A 19,514-nucleotide genomic window follows, 5' to 3' on the forward strand; every position below is an offset into this window, starting at 1 on the left:
CCACACAGGAATGCAAGCACTGGGGTACATGGTCACCCACCCATTGCACACCATGCCACACACAGATGTAATAACCATCCTTTTATACCCCTGCAGGGCCCCTACCCAACATCACCGGACAGGAGGGTCCACACAGGTCCACACCACCAACAGAAGAGGCCCACAGTGATGACAGCAGCTCTGTCCAACTGGATCTAGATGACCAGCCCGGCCCATCGGGGACCTCGGGACAGTCGGTTCCCCTCACCCAGTCACAGGCCACCACAGACCTTCCCCCTTCTGGAAACACCATCACAGCACCCACCCAGCAGGCCCATACCTCCGTCCCCAGGACACGTCAATCAGCTGTGTGTCCACCACTACAGGGAACCCAGGCTAACCCACCACCCCAACAACAAGGACGTGGGGGCAGTGGCAGTGGGCACACGGTCCAGGGGACGGAGGCCCAGGAACACAGGTGAACTGGGAGGGCTGCTGTGCGACAGGGGGCAGACAGGCCAAAGGAACCCACTTTCCACGAGGCCCTCTCCTCCATCATGGGAGCCTACCACCACTCCCAGGAGACAATGGCAACGGTACTGGCCAAGTTTCAGGAGACCCAGCGCCTGCAGGAGGAACAGTATATGGGCTTTAGGGAGGAACTCAGAACCATCAGCTCCACCCTGGGCACCACCGTAGGGGTGCTGAAGGAAGTACTCAACACACTGTGGCACTACAAGGGGCCCCTGACACTAGCATGGACGATGAACTGCCCGCCAACTCCGCCAGCGCTAGTGGACAGGACGCCCCGCCACAGGACCACCACACCAGCACCCCACCCCCTGCAGAGGGAGAACCACCCCACAAACGGTCCCTGAGATCCAGGAACAAGACAGAGCACGATGCCAAGACCCCCGCCAAAAAATTAGACCACCCTGATTGTCATCCTACTGTCCCACTTTGTCACCCTGTCCATACTTGAACTGCCCCAGCTCCACTTCCTATGCCCATATGGGCAATGCACCTGTGAGACTAATAGACTGGACTCTGCCATGGACATTCCTCTGCCATCACCCCTCACCATTTCACTACCCCCTCCAATATTGAGCACTTAAATAAACACACTTAAAGCACAAAACAATCTGGAGTCTGTCTGTGATTTCGAAATAGTGTATTAGCAATGACAGTGACAACATTCTCTTTCAATTGTAATGCCAACATACCTATGTCACACAGCTCTAGTCCATGAGGAGTCTAAGCAGATGTCACACAGTGGGACCCACATCTGTAAAATCGTAAGGGAAAGTGACAACTCAGTGACCATACACTGGGTGAAAACGACAGACAGTAGAGAGGCAGTAGTGTTTAAGTACATGTAGTAGGCAGGTTTGTACTCTTACCTGTGTCTCACTGGAAATATTGCTGGATCACTGAGTCCCTGTTGTTCATGTCTTCTTCCTCTGCTTCCTCGTCTTCACTGTCCACAGGCTCCACAGCTGCCACAACACCGCCACCTGACCATCCTCCTGCAGAAAAGGCACCTGTCGTCGCAAAGCCAAGTTGTGAAGCATACAGCAGGCCACGATGATCTGGTACACCTTCTTTGGTGAGTAGAATAGGGATCCACCTGTCATATGGAGGCACCTGAACCTGGCCTTCAGGAGGCCGAAGGTCCGCTCGATCACCCTCCTAGTTCGCCCATGAGCCTCATTGTAGCGTTCCTCTGCCCTTGTCCTGGGATTCCTCACTGGGGTCAGTAGCCATGACAGGTTGGGGTAACCAGAGTCACCTGCAAATGGCGAGGGACAACTGTTAGACACGCACTAACCTGGAGGGATATCCCCAGACCCAGACAACCATTCCCACTGACTTACTTCCAGGTGCTCACCTAATAGCCACACACGGTGCCTCTGGAGTTGACCCACCACATAATGGATGCTGCTATTCCGCAGGATGTAGGTGTCATGCACTGAGCCAGGGAACATGGCATTCACATGGGAGATGTACTTGTCTGCCAAACAGACCATCTGTACATTCACAGAATTATAACTCTTCCGGTTTCTGTACACCTGTTCACTCCTGTGGGGGGGGGGGGGACCAAAGCCACATGGGTCCCATCAATGGCACCTATGATGTTGGGGATGTGTCCCAGGGCATAGAAATCACCTTTCACTGTAGGCAAATCCTCCATCTGAGGAAAAATGATGTAGCTCTGCATGTGTTTCAGAAGGGCAGACAACACTCTGGACAATACGTTGGAAAACATAGGCTGGGACATCTCTGATGCTATGGCCATTGTTGTTTGAAAAGACCCACTTGCAAGGAAATGGAGCACGGACAGCACCTGCACTTGAGGGGGGATTCCTGTGGGATGGCGGATTGCTGACATCAGGTCTGGCTCCAACTGTGTACACAGTTCCTGGATTGTGGCACGGTCAAGCCTGTATGTGATAATCACATGTCGCTCCTCCATTGTCGACAGGTCCACCAACGGTCGGTACACCGGAGGATGCCGCCATCTCCTCACATGTCCCAGCGGACGGTGCGCCTATGAAGGACAACAGCGAGCACAGAGTCAAACAACTCAGAGGTACGTACCCACAGTTTACACAGAACACCATTCATACACAAAAGATGGCCTGTATGTGTATAGAGTGTAGGCCTAGGTATGTGTGACGCAGTTGAAAATGAAGCCATGTGGGCCCCAGAAATGGCGGCTGCCTGAGCTGTAAAGTGGGACAATGGGATGTGAGGTAACTGCGCTGGCGTTGTACACCGTCACGGTAGGCGGTCGAAGACCGCAGCGCAATGCTACATTGGTTAACATTGGACCCTATGGGTCCCAGGAGCCAATGACGATGTACGCCGGTGGTGACGGTACGCACCGCCGCGGACGTGACCGCCATTTTCTTTCTGTTCAATCACTCGATACCTGATCTTCGACAGGAGAGGACCTACATTGCAAGTGCTGCTGTGACCTAGGTCTGGAAGAGACAATGGCTCGAGTGTCTGGGGAAAGGGCCCCTGTCTTCACATCGGAGGAGTTGGAGAAGCTCGTGGATGGAGTCCTCCCCCAGTACACGCAACTCTACGGTCCTCCAGACAAACAGGTAAGTACACAGGGAGCATGTTGTATGGGCTATGCCTGTGTGGAGAGGGCTGGATGTAAGAAGGAAGGGGGGTGGGGGTGAAAGAGTGCTGCGTGCATGAAAGACGGTGAATGCATGTGCCACATGGCAAGGGTAGGTATGGGGGCCAATCACTTTGACGGTGCAGTTGGTAATAACTTCTCTTTTTCCCCTGTACATTTCATGTAGGTCAGCGCCCACAAGAAAAAAGAAATTTGTCGTGCCATCGCCAAGCACGTCCGGATCCTGGGGGTCTACCACAGACAGAGCACCCACTGCCGGAAAAGATGGGAGGACATTCGCCGCTGGAGCAAGAAGACGGCGGAGGCTTCTGTGTCTGTTGTGTCCGCCAATGGTAGCGGTAATGCATGCACTCAACATGTCTTTCTTCTGTCGCCCCCCCCCCTTTTTTGTGGTCTCCCTGTTCTTGTGTGCATTAGCATCATCAGGTGGAGGAGCAGTGGCACCGGAGCACGAGGGAGCTGCATCCCACATAGCCCTGGAGGGCGAGACTACGGACTCAGAGTTCACCAGTGGACGGAGGGCGAGGGGAGCTCCACAGCGGGGACAGGAGCTGACACCAGCGACACGGACTCGTCCTATGATGGGTGCTCCCTTTTGGTGGCGGCAACATCTGTGCCCCCCACATCTACAGGTAGAGCCGCCACACCCCCAACCAGCACCTCCCTCCCAGCAGCCCCTCAGCCTTTGCCCCGTGCCCGCTCACCCAGGAGGGTGGGCATCACCTTCACCCAAGGCACCTCAGACCCTGCCCCAGTCACCCCTGCTGCCCTCAGTGAAGAGGCCATTGACCTCCTCAGGTCCCTCACTGTTGTGCAGTCTACCATTTTGAATGCATTCCAGGGTGTAGAGAGGCAGTCGCAACAAACTAATGCATTCCTGGAGGGCATTCATTCTGGTCAGGCGGCCCTTCAGCGAGCTTTTCAGACTCTGGCCTCAGCACTGATGGCAGCCACTGTCCCCGTCTCTAGCCTCCCCCCTCCAACTTCCTCCACCCAGACCCAATCCCCTCTACCTCAGCCTATCCCAAGCACACCTACAGACCAGCATGCACATGTCAACACACAAGGGAAGCTCAGGCAAACATAAGCACCACACATCCCACAGGCACTCACGCAAGCATCACACACATGCAGACACACCAACATCCACTGCCTCCACTGTGTCCCCCTCCTCCTCGTCTCCCTCCTCCCTCCCAGTCTCGTCTACACTCACAACTGCATGCACTACCTCTACAGCCACTACGTCCCTCTCCAGCACACCCACCACCACACCCCGCTCACGTGTAGTCACCACCCCCACTACCATTCACAAGTCCCCTGTGTCCTTTCCCAGTGGGTCTGTGATGCCGCCTCCCAAGATACACAAACGCAGGCACACACCCACCCAACAGCCACACCTCATGACAGCCTCCAGCACATGCACCTTCACCCAAAGTCACCAAACGTACATAACCACCTCTTCCTCCACTCCCAAACCCCCTCCAGCTACACATCCCAGTGTGTCCCAAAAAAACTTTTCCTGTCCACCCTTGACCTCTTTCCCACACCTCCCCCACCCTGTCCGTCTCCTAGGTCCCGAACTAGCACCTCAGCCACAGCATCTCCGGGACCAGTGGTGCCTCTAGTCACCAGAATCTGGAGTGCACCGGCCACCAGGGCAGCCAGTGTGGCACTGAGCCACAGCACAGACAGTCCCCCACCTGTGAAGCATCATAAGTTGGCCAGTGCCCGGCGGGAGAGGGGGAAGACTCCAGCCACCAAAGCCACTCCCAGGGGTCCCGGTGGGAGTGTGGAGTCAGCTGTGACACCTTCCAAGGTGGGGAAGGGCCACAAGAAACCCGGCAAGTCTGGGAAGAGCAGCACGGTGGAGAAGACCACCATCATCCCCGCTGCCCAGGAGGCCACCTCCAGCACAAGCCCAGCTGCCCAGGACAGGCCCGGCAGCACCAGCCCAGCTGCCCAGGAGGCCACCGCCACCACCAGCCCAGCAGGCCACCGCCACCACCAGCCCAGCTGCCCACCGCCACCACCAGCCCAGCTGCCCACCGCCACCACCAGCCCAGCTACCCAGGAGGCCACCGCCAGCAAAAGCCCCGCTGGGCCATGAAGGACCGCCAGCAAAAGCCCCGCTGGGCCATGAAGGACCGCCAGCAAATGCCCCGCTGGGCCATGAAGGACCGCCAGCAGCTGAGACCCTGCAATGGAGACCGCCATCTCAAGCACCGCTGAACAGGGCACCGCCATCTCAAGCGCTGCTGAACAGGGCACCGCCATCTCAAGCGCCGCTGAACAGGGCACCGCCATCTCAAGCGCCGCTGAACAGGGCACCGCCATCTCAAGCACCGCTGGCCCATGAGCGGCAAGGGCAGTGACGCAACTGAGTCCGTCACGGGGTGAATGATGCACTCTGGGCACCATGCCCCCTCCAGAACCAGTGGAGACTGTCATCCACTACCTCTGTCCTTAGCAAGATGAAGCACTCTGGGCACCATGCCCCTCCAGAACCAGTGGAGACTGTTATCTACTTGTGAGACTGTGGCTTTGCACTCCCCGGGTTTGAACAGTGGGCAAACCACCCACTGTAGAGACTTAAGAGACTGTGGCTTTGCACTCCCCAGTATTGAACAGTGGGCAAACCACTCACTGTAGAGACTTGAGAGACTGTGGCTTTGCACTCCCCAGGATTGAACAGGGGTCAAACCACCCACTGTAGAGACTTAAGAGACTGTGGCTTAGCACTCCCCAGGATGAAACAGTGGGCATGTGGCCCCCTCATGGATTTGGCGTCATGCACTCAAGCGGCTGAGGTGCCCCCCTTTTCCTCCCCCTGAGGTGCCTGTTTAGTTGCTCTATGATGCCCCTGCAGTGTTCTCTCCGTCATGGTCGGGGATCTTGTGTGGGCCTTGCCCATACCGTGTGGTCCTAGTGTTCCACTGACTTTCTTAGAGCACTACCTGGACTATTATGCTTGGTATATATTATGTACATGGTGTATATATATATATTTCTGCCTACTTGCTTTTAATATATTACAATGGTTACACTCATTTTCTATTATCTTTGCATTCTTCCGGGGGGGAGGGGGTTTGGGGGGGTGTAACTGTGATGTATTGATATGCATTAGTGTGTGTGTTGTACTGGGTGAGGGTGGGGGTGTTGCATGTGTGTTTCCCTGTTTTTTGCTTCCCCCCTCCCCTGTGTCGTAGGTGCAGTACTCACCGCGGTCTTCGCCGCCAGCGTTCGTGCTCCTGGTAGAGGAGCAGGAAGACTATTGCAGGAAGAATTTGGAGTTCCGGGTCCATGGCATCCTCGATCCTCGTGGGGTGTGTAGAGGTGAGCGTTTTCCCTTCGGGATTCCTGTTTCCGCCGTGTTTTTATCCGCGGTGAATCCACCCCGGAAAAGGTGGCGGATTGGCCTGTCATAATAGTGTGGGCGGTACATTGTCTCCCGCCTGTCTGTTGGCGGTGACCGCCGCGCTGTTTGTTTGTACCACCGTGGAGGTCGGAGTGTTAAAGTGGCTGTCTTTGTTGGCGGATTCCGCCACGGTCGTAACTGCACATTTTTTACCGCCAGCCTGTTGGTGGTCTTACCATCGCTTTAACACCGACCGCCAGGGTTGTAATGACCACCTAAGAGTTTTCCATTAATGCCACTGATAGTTTATTCTGTGTCTGTTTGAATAAAGTGCCCCGTGTGGTCCAGTCTGAGGATGAAGGTCTCTGCACGTCTACCCCATATTGAAATACCGTGATAATTCATGCTTATACTGGCTCAGTGACATTTCTGTCTCCTCCACTAACAAACTTTAAATGAAGTTGTTAAAAAGGGCAGCCAGAATAATATGCGACAATGCCATTTCGAATTATATTGTGTTTTTGATATTCAGTTTCCACAGATTGAGAAACTGCAATTCACCTTTGAAATACCAACTAGTGATTTCAGTATCAATAGTTCACTTTTAATTTTGGTTCATTAAATGGACTTGAATTCTGCAGACCATCTGTCTCTCACATAGAGCATTGAAAATAAATCACTTAGGGCCATATGTACGAAAGCTTTTTCCCTTAGACACAGAATGGGTAAAATCCTTTGATACATCTGGCCCTATGTGCCTTGACTAGTTTGGTTTCACATAGTCCAGAACTCTGCAGTAAAAGAGAGTGGAAAATCTGTACAACTAAAAAGAACTACCTCTATATATGCAGAGTTTGTGCAACCAATCAAAGGAGTACATTAAACGGTACAAATTGATCCTTCACATAGGGGTTCATGTTTTAGTAAACCTTACTACCTATGTGTCATAGCCCATTTCAACTCAAAGAAAGAAATGTCTGAGTAAGATTCATAGCACATGGAAGGAAGCAGGAGGGGAGGGAAGGGAAGGGAGGTTAGGAGGGTGTCATATAATGTTTGGTTCTATTCAATTTATATTACACTTACTTTGTACTGATTGTAAGTTTCCATTCTTGGGAATATTTGTAATACTCTTCAATTGATGCGAGACAGCTATTACTGACCACTATTTCTGATCACTGGAGTCTCTCTACGGCATGTTAACCTGTACTATTATTATCATGACAACTACTTCTAGCATGTGTTTGAAGTTATATCACGGAGATTCATCAATGATAATATTGCAATGTACTGTATTGTGTGCTTTCAAATATTACTAAAGAAATATGTTTAAAAAGATATTTATAGCACATACCCTGTTAGACCCAAATCATGTATATAGATGTAGATGCATTGAGTTCCACTATTCTGTTCCATATATAATCTCCACAGTATCAAATGACCTATTCCCTGGTAGAGACCACCACCTGTGTATGCCCCTATGCAAACATTTCAGCACACTGCTCCCAAAGTCTTTTCTTCTTTCGATTTACCCTCTGCAAGCGGCTATCTTGCTTGCCTAATAACAACAACAACAACCACTATCGCTTGCGACTTTAACCTCCATAATATCTTTCTCCTACATATCAATAATACTTTAAAGCAGGACACTGACTGCAATCCCCTCAACGTCTTTCAAAACTGAAGCCAACATCTTATTACACAACAACTGCAAAATCTTGTTTCCAGTCTTGGACAAAGATCTTCAATCTTTCATACATGAATGAAAGGCATTAAAAACACGCTCCAACCCTACATTTTAGATGCTAGTTCAGTTTTTGTCCACAGCTCCAAACACAACTCCACTCCCACCCTTCCCAAGGATCTGTTGCCATCCTCCTGCTCCACTTACCCCTTGAAATTTCTCATACCCCTCCTCACGAAATATCAGTCTTCACAGGAGGTAGCCCACAGCTCCAACAAGTTGCTAGGTCATCAATACTTCACTGATCTAGTGCTAGACGCTATGACACCAATGCACTCCAGCTGGATTTCCTATGATCTGAACAGCAAGATCAGGCCTCCAGAGGGAGTGCCTTTGAGTGAAACAGCATGTTTAGGCCTCCTTCCCCTGTTAACTGGCAGCACTTTCTTACCGCTCAATCACTTATGGATACTTCTTACAACTTAAATCAATCAGACATCCAGGTACCCTTTGTGGATGTTCACCCAAACTCAGATTCCCCAAAGTTCATCAACAACACAACCATCAAGGAAACAAACAGCAGGAGACCCCCATTTTCCTCACCCTAATTTAAAGATGCTCTTTGCTAACATAGAAACCATAGTCCATGAAATCAGCCTGCTATACGCTGACATAAATATGAAGTGGTGGTCAACTAGTACCCAACTGAAATCTTTGCCTGTTCTACCTCTCACACTCCAAGAAGTCACCAAAAGGTCATAATGCCAGAAAGCAACAAAGAAGTGAGACAAACTAGACTGATATCACACCTTCCTGAGGACAGCAAACCCCTAGCTGAGTAAAAATCTAAAACCTGCCAAATATGCTACTAACTAGCTTTCAACATATCCAGTATCTGAGGACACAGGAATAAGGAGGCGCCCAACAATGACAAAATGTAACCTGAACAACATCATCAAAATCCATTCAACAGCACCTTCAATGTCCCACCACCTAATGCTCTCCCGAATGCCTACTCCTCAACTGCAGAGAAACAGCAGAACATGAAAAATCTCACATTTGCTCACCACTGAGAACCTAGATATCCTCTCCCTCACAGTGACCGGGCTCTATAAATCCTTGCAACCACTGTTGGACTACTCATGAGGTACCAATTGTTCCATCATTCACATTGACAGAACTAAGAAAAACAGGGGGTGAGGTTGGAATTATTCACAAAAACTCAATCTGATGCAAAAAAAGAGAAATACAATAGATTCCCTACCTTCTACTGCCTCTCAACAGTAATAGGAAAAGGGGATACCAACCCTATTAAGTTCCAGCTCAACTGCCACCTGCCCTTAATCAATCACTCCTTTGACCTTATCTTAAAGAAACGTTCCTCCCCTCAAATCATATTTTCCTCAGCAACTTCACCCTGCACTGGGAAGTAAAGAATAACTCTTATGTCTCTCAGATGACCGCTTTCCTCCTCAGCAATGACCTCTCCCAACTTTCAATCTTTCCTTCCTTTGTAAGAGACTAAATTCTGGGCCTCATAATTGCTAAAGCCTATCTGAACACAGTCGAACCTCCTAAAGCAGCAGATCGGTCCAACCACCTCCTAATCCCATTTAATCAGTCATCCTTCAAAACTATAATCAAAGTCAATCTAAGCACACTAAACAATGAGTCACAACCTACAAACACACCAACTTAATTGACCTCATCAAACTTTGCAGGGCACTGGAAACATGACTTATCAATTTCTGAACACAAGTGTGCCTATTCTTTAATGAAGTGGCTCCATAAAACCTGAAACAAGTCAAACCGGACCCATCAGCAAGATGGTTCTCAAAACAACGGAATCTTCCTAGTAAGACCTTGAGAACAGGAGTATGTAAATAGCACCAAAACCAGCCTGTAAAAAAAAAACACACCATAAGAATTCATGGAGTGAAAGAAAAAAATAAAATTTTGTTCGTCTTTGAAGCCAAAGCCTCATACATTCCATCAGATATCAACTTTGTCAGAAATCATCCTAGAATCATCATAGAAAAGTCTTTGAAGTAGTCTGATACTCAAATATTCCCCCACTAACTACCCTGTCCTACTACCACTCAAACAAACTGTGAGAATGATGCCGTCTTCCTGAAGACCAAAAATTTAAAAGATCGAACGTTCTCTCAAATTAACAAAAAACACTCCTTCCTCCTGGATCAAACTCAAATCCACAGCCACCTAGAAAGAATTCAAAATATCATGCAATCAGAACTCTGTAAAACCTCCTCCAAACTGAAACCATCCACTCACTCACAGACCTAATACCAACCTCTATTTCCAAAGATATGAGTAGTGACAACTTCTTTCCAGATAAAAATCACCAAAGCTTCCCTTTCCCAAGGCATCAACTACTCCTGAACAAAGCCAGGAAACTTAAATAACTACTGTCCTGTATTGAATCTTCCTTTTTTGGCAAACTCCTCGAACTTTGTGCTGAAACCCAACTAAATGAATTTATTAATGAAAATAATTGACTTGACTACTATATGCACTGCAGCCCGGGCTGAGGCACAGAGACGACTATATTTCAAATTGCTGATGATCCCTCTCTTCATGATTTTGGACAAAAATTACTCCTGCCTCCCCAGCCAACGTTTGACAGTGTAAACCTTCCTACTTTTCTCAAGATTCTTAGAGAGAATAGGTTTTATAGGATTTGTGCTAAATTGGGTCACCTCATATCTTGACAAAAGCTTCCAACCCATAATTCTAAAAGCCACCTCTAAACTAATTAAACTTCAACAAGATTCTCCCTTAATGATCCATTCTCTCTCCTCATCTTTTCAATCTATACATGGAACCCTCAACAACTCTATTAGGCTTTTTTGGGGGTGCTAGGACTCTCACTCGACAGGATCTTCTGACATGGGATGGAGCGGTATGTCGAAGCTTGGGCATTTATTTGCCAATATCCAATTCCTTTCGTTTGAAGAGCTGGTGGAGCAATAAAGACAGCTCCATAATTGTGGCGTCCTCCATAATCGTTTGTGGGAGAGGTGGCGGGTGGAGGGCTCTGAACCATCCACGAACACCCTAGTGGACAGTCTTTAAACTCTAGGAGATGGATGACAGTTGGTGACCTGGCTTACAAGGGCTGTGATTGCACTTATGCACCTCCCCGTGCAAACACTCTGCGACACATAGGAAACTGAATTTGGTCAGGCCCTACGTGACAAGGAGGGGCAGAGAGCATTAGGGCACCAACATAAGATCTCTTGCAATGCCAAACTGCAGTTAATTCAATAATATATACTAGACAGAGTGCACCTCTCACTACTGCGAATCCTCTGACAGCCCCGGACATGTGTCATCAGCCAGGCTCCAGTGGCTGACCTCCAGCACATTTTGTGGGACTGTCTGCAGCTCACCCAGTTCTGGCAAGACTTCCTTTTGACTACTGCCTCAACCATGGCCGTCCACTCCTTGACACTCGGGAGGTGAACGCGCTAGACATATACAAATGCCAGGAAAACAGCAGCCTGCTTGGCTGACTTAGCTCTTGTCCTGGTGAAATGTGCTGGGACAATGTGGTGGAAAAGCACTAACCCCCCCCCCCCGGTAGCAGGGCCTGGAGGGCAGCAGTGGTGCACTCCACAGAGGCAACAGAGCTGCATAGAAAGGTGGCAAGGGGCCAATGTCACCGTCCCACTGCCCCACTATGGGATTAGTTTATGTCAATTTTTAGGGAGCTTGCAAGAGAACCTCCACCACCACTTTATCCACAAGGCTTCCTTCCTTTATTACACCTATCCTAGGGGAGCCTCGTAATGAATGGAACTACCCAGACTTTATTCTTCCCCTTCTTAGACAGAACACTACACCCCTACGCATTCCCCCCTCTCTCTTTCTTGCTATACACAAATTATTCTTCAGCCCCTCTCCTTGCCCATGTATCTGTTCTATTTATTTCAGTGCTGTTAAATTGACATAGTCCAACTGTGCTTCAACACCCACTGCTGCCCTATGTTTGTTGACTGTAAGTATAATAGTCCTGTCTATAGACCAGCCATTATCCCTGAAGCCAGATTATTTACAGCTGGTATTCTGTGATAATCTTGAACAAGTACTCTAAGCTTATTACTTCTACTTGCGAGTAATATCGTAAACACGTGTCTTGTGTTCTTGTGCATGTTCATAAAAATCAATGTTTTTTAAATACTTAATAAAACTCTCACCATCTTCTACCTCTTCTAAATTGACGACACTCAACTTTACCTGAAAGTCTCTGGAACCCCTTAAACAGAGATTCCTGACTGATTTATGCCAGTACAATCATGTCTATGTGCCGCCAACATTCTTAACTGCCAACACACCATCACTGTAGGCTTCCAATTAGACAATAATAACCTTAATCTTTAATACCACATAAACAACATAGCATAATGATCTAAACTAGTAATTAAACTCTACATGGAATAAAACCTTTACTCTTGATTGAAGATTTAAACATGTAATCCAATCACTAGCCCTTTTCAGATGAGACCTTAGCAAGTTCTTGCTAACAGGGATCCAGACACTCAAACTTACTCCTATGAAAGCTACCTCCATTCTACTGCTACACTAGTTCAGCTTTCCAGGAAGTACGATCACAACACAATTATCTTGATATCTTTGAACTGCTTCCTGGTTAAAGCAAGAAACATTTAGAAATTGATGTGCATTATTCACAAAACTTTCTCTCATAGCAATAATGGGTCTAATGCAATGGTTTAGAAAGGTCTCAAGAATTGCTGACATTCCCCAAACAAGAACCAAGTAAAGTTTAATATTTGTCTTTGTTTTATCATCACTGACATTCTCTTTCTAGCTTAAAACTTTACGAAATACACTGCCATTTACTAAGCCTAGTTTGCACTACGTTAGATTAACATTCTATTGTGCTATTGTATACAGTTCATATCACTTCTGATATTATCTAACATGAACTCGGACAGTATTTAGGTTGAGTTTAGTCTATAAACAAATTCAAATAAATAAAGAAAATAAACTGTTCCAACACCCCAAAACTAAGTGTGACAGAAATGGCTGTCTCGTAGGTATATTTTAAAGGAGACAATTCAAGTCAATGCTCCCCCTGCACTTTTTAAGGCTACAGCACGGGAATACAGCATCACACTGCTCGTTTTGGTTTCATTCAACAGACAGATGGATGAAGCCTTTAACAGCTGACATCTTACATTGGCTACCACTGTCAACAACCATGCTCATTAAACAATGAACACCCTGCAAAGATCCCTTTTTCTAGAACAAAATGCTATACTACAAAGGTTACATTTCCATAATCATCTAAATGACAGTTCATGTTGGAATAATTGGGCACAGCTAAGAGAAAAACCTCATACTGCAAGACAAAGGGGGTCATTCTGACCGGTCGGCGGGAGCACCGCCAACAGGCTGGCGGTGCCCCGCAGGGCATTCTGACCGCGGCGGTTTGGCCGCAGTCAGAAAGGGAAAACCGGGGGTCTCCCGCCGGTTTTCCGCTGCCCAAATGAATCCTCCATGGTGGCGCAGCTTGCTGCGCCGCCATGGGGATTCTGACACCCCATACCGCCATCCTGTTCCTGGCGGTTCTCCCGCCAGGAACAGGATGGCGGTATGGGGTGTCGTGGGGCCCCTGGGGGCCCCTGCAGTGCCCATGCCAATGGCATGGGCACTGCAGGGGCCCCCGTAAGAGGGCCCCACAAAGAATTTCAGTGTCTGCTCAGCAGACACTGAAATTCGCGACGGGTGCAACTGCACCTGTCGCACCTTCCCACTCCGCCGGCTCCATTCGGAGCCGGCTTCCTCGTGGGAAGGGGGTTTCCCGCTGGGCTGGCGGGTGGCCTTTTGGCGGTCGCCCGCCAGCCCAGCGGGAAAGCCGGAATGGCCTCCGCGGTCTTTCGACCGCGGAGCGGCCATATGGCGGTTCCCGCCAGAGCCGCCCGCCAGCCTCAGAATGAGGCCCATAGTGTTATTCCAGCATGATGTCACTACCAAGCATAATGCCATAAGGCCGGACTAAAGGAGCCCCAACACACAACAATTTTACCAAACGACTGTGAAAGTCATTCATAAGTTGTGAAGATCCAAACGTAAGCCCTTTATGATCTTCTTGACTCTCAGAATTGGATATTTGCAAAAAGGGAAGCCCAGGAAAGTGTTGGAAACAAGGATACAGTTAAAGGGTGGGCCTAATCATCATACCCTAATAAGTGCTACAGATTGAATTTCTTCCTGTTAGGGTATCCACCAACAAGAAAGCTAGAGTCTCGGTTTGTTTGCCTTGTCAGACTCTATGTTCATACATCCCTCCCCCTGCCTCATAACAAGTAAATGAAGAGCCAATACATTGTATGCCACTTATAACAGCAAACAAAATGAGAGAATTATGGTGGTATCCTATATCTCGAGAGTAATGCTGTGGGGAAACAGACTCACTTATGCACATACTTCAAAAACCATGTCAAGCATGTGGCTGAAGTTTTTTAAAGGAAATTAAAGATGGAAAATATGTTTACATCGATTATCAAGACAATGACAGAGATGTTTCAAATTCACATGAATATCAGGGAAGTATACTGGATGTTACTACGACTGCAATAGTTTAAACTATTCAATCCTGAGTTATCTACTTTCATTTACAAATGTAAACTTTCTTTCACAGGCCACAGTTTCAAATCCCTGATTGCCAATTAATCAAGAACTTCAATGGCATGGGTGGCAAAAGTGAAAATATTTCATCCCAGTCGAATAAAACCACTCACCTTGGTATATTCCGTTAAAGCTTCAATTAATGCATATGTAGTTTGTGAGAGGTAGGTGTGTGTGCTGTCTGTTACCAAGGAAGCAGCCCTTTTCATTAAGGATTCATAGGAAAGAGAATGTTCTGAACGCTGAAAGACAAACATTATGCTTAGCCAACTATTCTGTGCCAAAGAGAAAAGAAAGTCAAAAAATAATAATCTTCATTTTTAAACCCACTTGAAAACCACTACATATGTTTATCTGTTTAACTTTAATAATTTGTTTTATGAACGTCACGATGTAAAAAGTATCTTCTATAACTGTGCAAGCTTTCATATGTCACAAAATAGAGCAAAGAGGCTTTAAAATGTTTTCATGGCAGATAGGGTCAAAGCAAGTGATCAGTTTAATCCAAGATTCGGAGAACAAAATGGCACTCATTGGCTTGCAGCAACACAAATAATGAAATGCTACTTGAATACCTGTCCAATGGGCACAGCACAGAGGGTTGTTCCAAAACCCACTGCCACAACTTTACGCCAATGCACCCTTACTCCAGATAAAGAATGTCTCTGTACTTCGGCCAGAACTGGAAAACTCTGCCTGCAATTTAAAAAAAAAAAGGGTCAAATTGTAAAATGAATAACTGAAATGCTCATTTTCTGTTTCTAAACAACGCATTTCTTTACAGGGCTTATACATTCTACTGGAACAATTCAGTAAATTTTGCTTTTAACTGTTTTACCGAGAATACAATTGTCAGTGTAAGGAGGATTCTATGTAAAAATGAAAATTCCCACAAAAACCTGATTCTAAAAATTTGGATTCTAAAATAAATAATGTAAAGATAAAAGTTTTTGCAAAGGAGACTATGATAATTAAAGTGAAGATTAACTTAAAATTTAAAAGTTAAAATAATTTACACAATGAACAGAAAGAACTGCAGTACAATTTCACCAGAACATTTTATCTTGTAAGCTATTATATTTTACCATTACGAAAGAGAAAATGGGAAGAAACAAAACAGAAAAATGAAACAAAGTGATTTGTTTGTTCCCCCATCCTTGGTTACACTGTAATGTTCACATTTATTTTCCTCCTATTGTTAAATGTAACATTAAAATGCATGTGCAGTGATGAACATTTATCAGAGCAACCTACAAAAATACTACCATACCGTCTGATTCTACAAGTATTCAGTTAATATTCTTATTTTATATTTAATTTATGTTGCTCATTATTTATAAGTTTGAGAGAATGATTGGGATGTTAACATTCCAAACATCCTTGACAGCACCTATTAATAATCGGACCTGCTGTGTCCAGGCAAGTTAGACATACTGTCATAGGAGCATTTGTCAATACCACAAATTTGACATTGTGACTATACTTTTTCTATTTCATCTCAAGGCCAAATAATGGGCATACAAGTCTGTAACTGTATGTCACTTCAGAGGTTTTATTAGTTTTACTGAATATTCCAAGTCAATATGTTGTTGCATTCCCCCTCCCAAATGATAGGTATTAATTTAGCCTGTATTAATTTGGGTTTTATTATATTCTAAGCAAGTTATAAAATAAAATTGTTGTACCTTACAAGGTAATCTGGGACAAGGAACTGAATCATGTAGCGAATGATCATGTTATCTAGTATGATAGGTGGGCCGAGGTCTCGTCCACAGGTCGTATGTGACTTCCAAGCAAAACTACAACCTAAGGCATGTTTCTGTCAAAAAACAGCCCATCGTAAGTCTTGATCAATTTAGTCCATGTGAAAATATTTATTACCTACTGATCTTTAGAAGTGACAACTCAATTTACAATAGGCTTGAAGACATTTGTAAGAACAAATTATTTTTGGTGAATTCCATATTCCAATTTGACAAAATACACAAATACATTTAAGACTATCAAATCTTCCTGAATTTTGGATGCCATAATGTATGCAGAGATTAAAGGTGTGATGATTCATGAAAATGGAAACTGCACAGTATTCCATTAGGGTGTAAGTAATAATACGACAGGTATATTTAATTATTTGAAACTTCTGCCCTTAATTAGTAACAAGTAATTAGATGTCTTTAGTTTCATCTTCTAATATTCTGTATGACATACCTTAAAAACCATAGTCTTGCAAAAAGGAATATTCCCTTCAAATCTGCTATATAAATAAATATGGATGGTGCAATGTGTTTCACTTCAACTCATCATGATTACTATTTCTCACCCAGTCACATAAACATGATGAAGCCTTGTCAGGGGTGTTTTCGAATTTTCACAGGCTTATATGAACAATATTACTGAATTCATTTATTTTATTAATATTTATTACATTTTAACCACTAACAATTCTTTCATTCACACCTAGAACAAAGGTCAATTTAAAACTCTGGTTTTTAATAGTACTTTCATGAATATATATTTCTTCTATACCATAAATATGTGGACAAGTATCAATTATAATTTACAATTATAGCTAATGCAACATAATCTTCTCTGCGAGACCCGCAGTCCTTAAATTGTACCTAGACCGGGCAGGCTTTTTGGATTTTATTAGGAGAGCATGTCATGAATTTCTGGCTGGACAATGCAGGTTCGGCCTTGGCAATGGGAGTTGAATGGGAAGCCATGAAGATGGTGATTAGGGGTTATTGCATCTCAAATAAGGCGGGGGCTCGATCCCAAATGCGGTCCGATATTCGTGATCAGAAGGTGGTGGATGACTGTCTTTCACACAAGTTAGAAGGGACCCCGAATGGGAGATATAGGTTACTGGAGGAAAGGGAGACATTGTTTGAGATGGTGGTTGTTGTTTTGACTACAAGGTGTATGTGGCCAGGGCCCACACTAATGGGGATAAGTCGTGGAGGATGCTGGCATGGCTCCTTCCGGCTGAGGACTTGAGGCATACCATCCTCCAGGTTCATGACTCCTCAGGGCAGAAAATTCACTCAGGGCAACATTAGTGAGACATTCTTCTGGCACTATAATGAGTTGTACTAGGCAGGACCGTGGTGGGGTAGTGATTTGGACTTGCTGAGTTATATTGCGGACTCCTCGCCTGTATCGCCAAGTTCTGAGGTGGCTGACCAGTTGGGGGCTGATTATACCAATCAGGATGTCCGGGTGCAATTTAGGACATGGCCAGGAGGATGGTGCTTGGCCTAGATGTGCTCCCTATTGAAATCTATGCTGCATATGCGCCAGTCTTTATTCCCAAGCTTGTGGCCCTCTTCAATGACTCTCGTCAGTGGAATCTACTTCCTTCTTCTGTGCGCGAGGCTGCTATTGTGTTGCTTCCAGAGAAAGATAAGGACCCACTCTTCCTTGATTCCTATCATCCGCTCTCGATGCTTAACATGGACTGGAAAATCCTGAGAAAGGTGCTGGCTGAAAGCTTGCTCCCCCATTTGTGCTCCCTGGTTCATCTTCATTAGTCAGGCTTTATCCCCATGCATAGTACAATTCGGAATATTCACCAACTGCTTCTCACTTTGTACCAACGTAAGGGTCTGCCACAGAGGGCATTGGTCGGAAGACATCAAGAAGGCTTTTGACTCGCTCTGTCGAGAGTTTTTATATGTCAGCATGTTTAGCATGGGCTTGGGCCGTCCCTTTGTCAGATGGATGAAGCTCCTGTGTACTCACCAGCTGGCTAGGACCCACACTGGTTCTCTGGTATCTGAAGCTTTTACAGTGGAACGGTGCATCCGCCAGGGTCGCTCTCTATCTTCTTTATTGTTTGCTGTTGCCATGGATCCATTTGTTCGAACGGTTCGTTTACGCCACAATTACAGTAGTCTGCGCCCTAGTGGGGAAACTACGTTCTTTTGTTTTATGCGGACAATATGTTACTCTATCCGAGGCGGGACGACAATGACATACAAGGGGCGTGGATGGCGTTGACAGCATTTGGCCGCCATTCGAGGCTTGAAGTTAACCAGAGTAAGTCCTGTACTTATCCACTTTGGGGAGAGGTGGCATGCGGACCTCCACTTGCGCTCCAGGGTTGCGGTGGGAACTGCACACAATCTGATTTTTGGGGGGGGTTCCATTTGTCACCAAATTTGTTGTTCAATGGCAACTATGGCTGTGCACTTGCCAATCTCCGGCAGTCAGTATTGTTTTGCTCAACGCTGCACCTTTACGTGAGTGGCAGGATTGCTGTATCCAAGATGGAAGCCTTGTCCCATCTCCTTTATTTATTTGAAGCCCTTCTGCTCGAGCTTCACCGTAAGTGCTTTCAGGAGCTTGATGGTCTCTTGTTGTCCTTATGCTGGGGCACGTCGAAACACTGTGTGGCGCTCTGGAAGCTGCGTTACTCCAGCTCCAGGGCAGTTGCAATGGGTGGTTTGGTGGCGGTCTTGTCTGTAGGATGCAGAGGGGACCCGGAGAGTCATTTCCCTTCTAAGGAGCTACTGAACCAAACTCTGTTACAGACTTCCCCTCTCTCTAGTGTGCAGCACTTGAATGTGCTCATTAGGACAGCACAATATGTGTGGGTCAGGGCCCTTCTGACAACGTGTACAGTGACGCTGTAATAATGCGAACTCCTCAGTGACTCGATGGTGGGAACAAAA

The 19,514-nt window shown here is 46.5% G+C and overlaps 1 protein-coding gene across 2 annotated transcripts in view; it reads right to left on the reverse strand.

The window, feature by feature from the left end:
- Positions 1–19,514, reverse strand: part of DIABLO (diablo IAP-binding mitochondrial protein) — a 98,503-nt gene that overhangs the window by 62,849 nt on the left and 16,140 nt on the right. The window contains exons 2-4 of one of the 2 annotated variants that reach the window (XM_069214933.1): positions 16,527–16,660; positions 15,417–15,537; positions 14,955–15,083 (exon numbers count right to left, since the gene is read on the reverse strand). In XM_069214933.1, the coding sequence (XP_069071034.1) occupies positions 14,955–15,083; positions 15,417–15,537; positions 16,527–16,576 (300 nt within the window). In that variant the 5' untranslated portion in view covers positions 16,577–16,660. The remainder of the gene's footprint in view (positions 1–14,954; positions 15,084–15,416; positions 15,538–16,526; positions 16,661–19,514) is intronic. The other variant, XM_069214932.1, reaches the window with a different exon arrangement.

Source organism: Pleurodeles waltl, chromosome 11 (genome assembly GCF_031143425.1).
Source record: "Pleurodeles waltl isolate 20211129_DDA chromosome 11, aPleWal1.hap1.20221129, whole genome shotgun sequence".
Classification (NCBI taxonomy): domain Eukaryota; kingdom Metazoa; phylum Chordata; class Amphibia; order Caudata; family Salamandridae; genus Pleurodeles; species Pleurodeles waltl.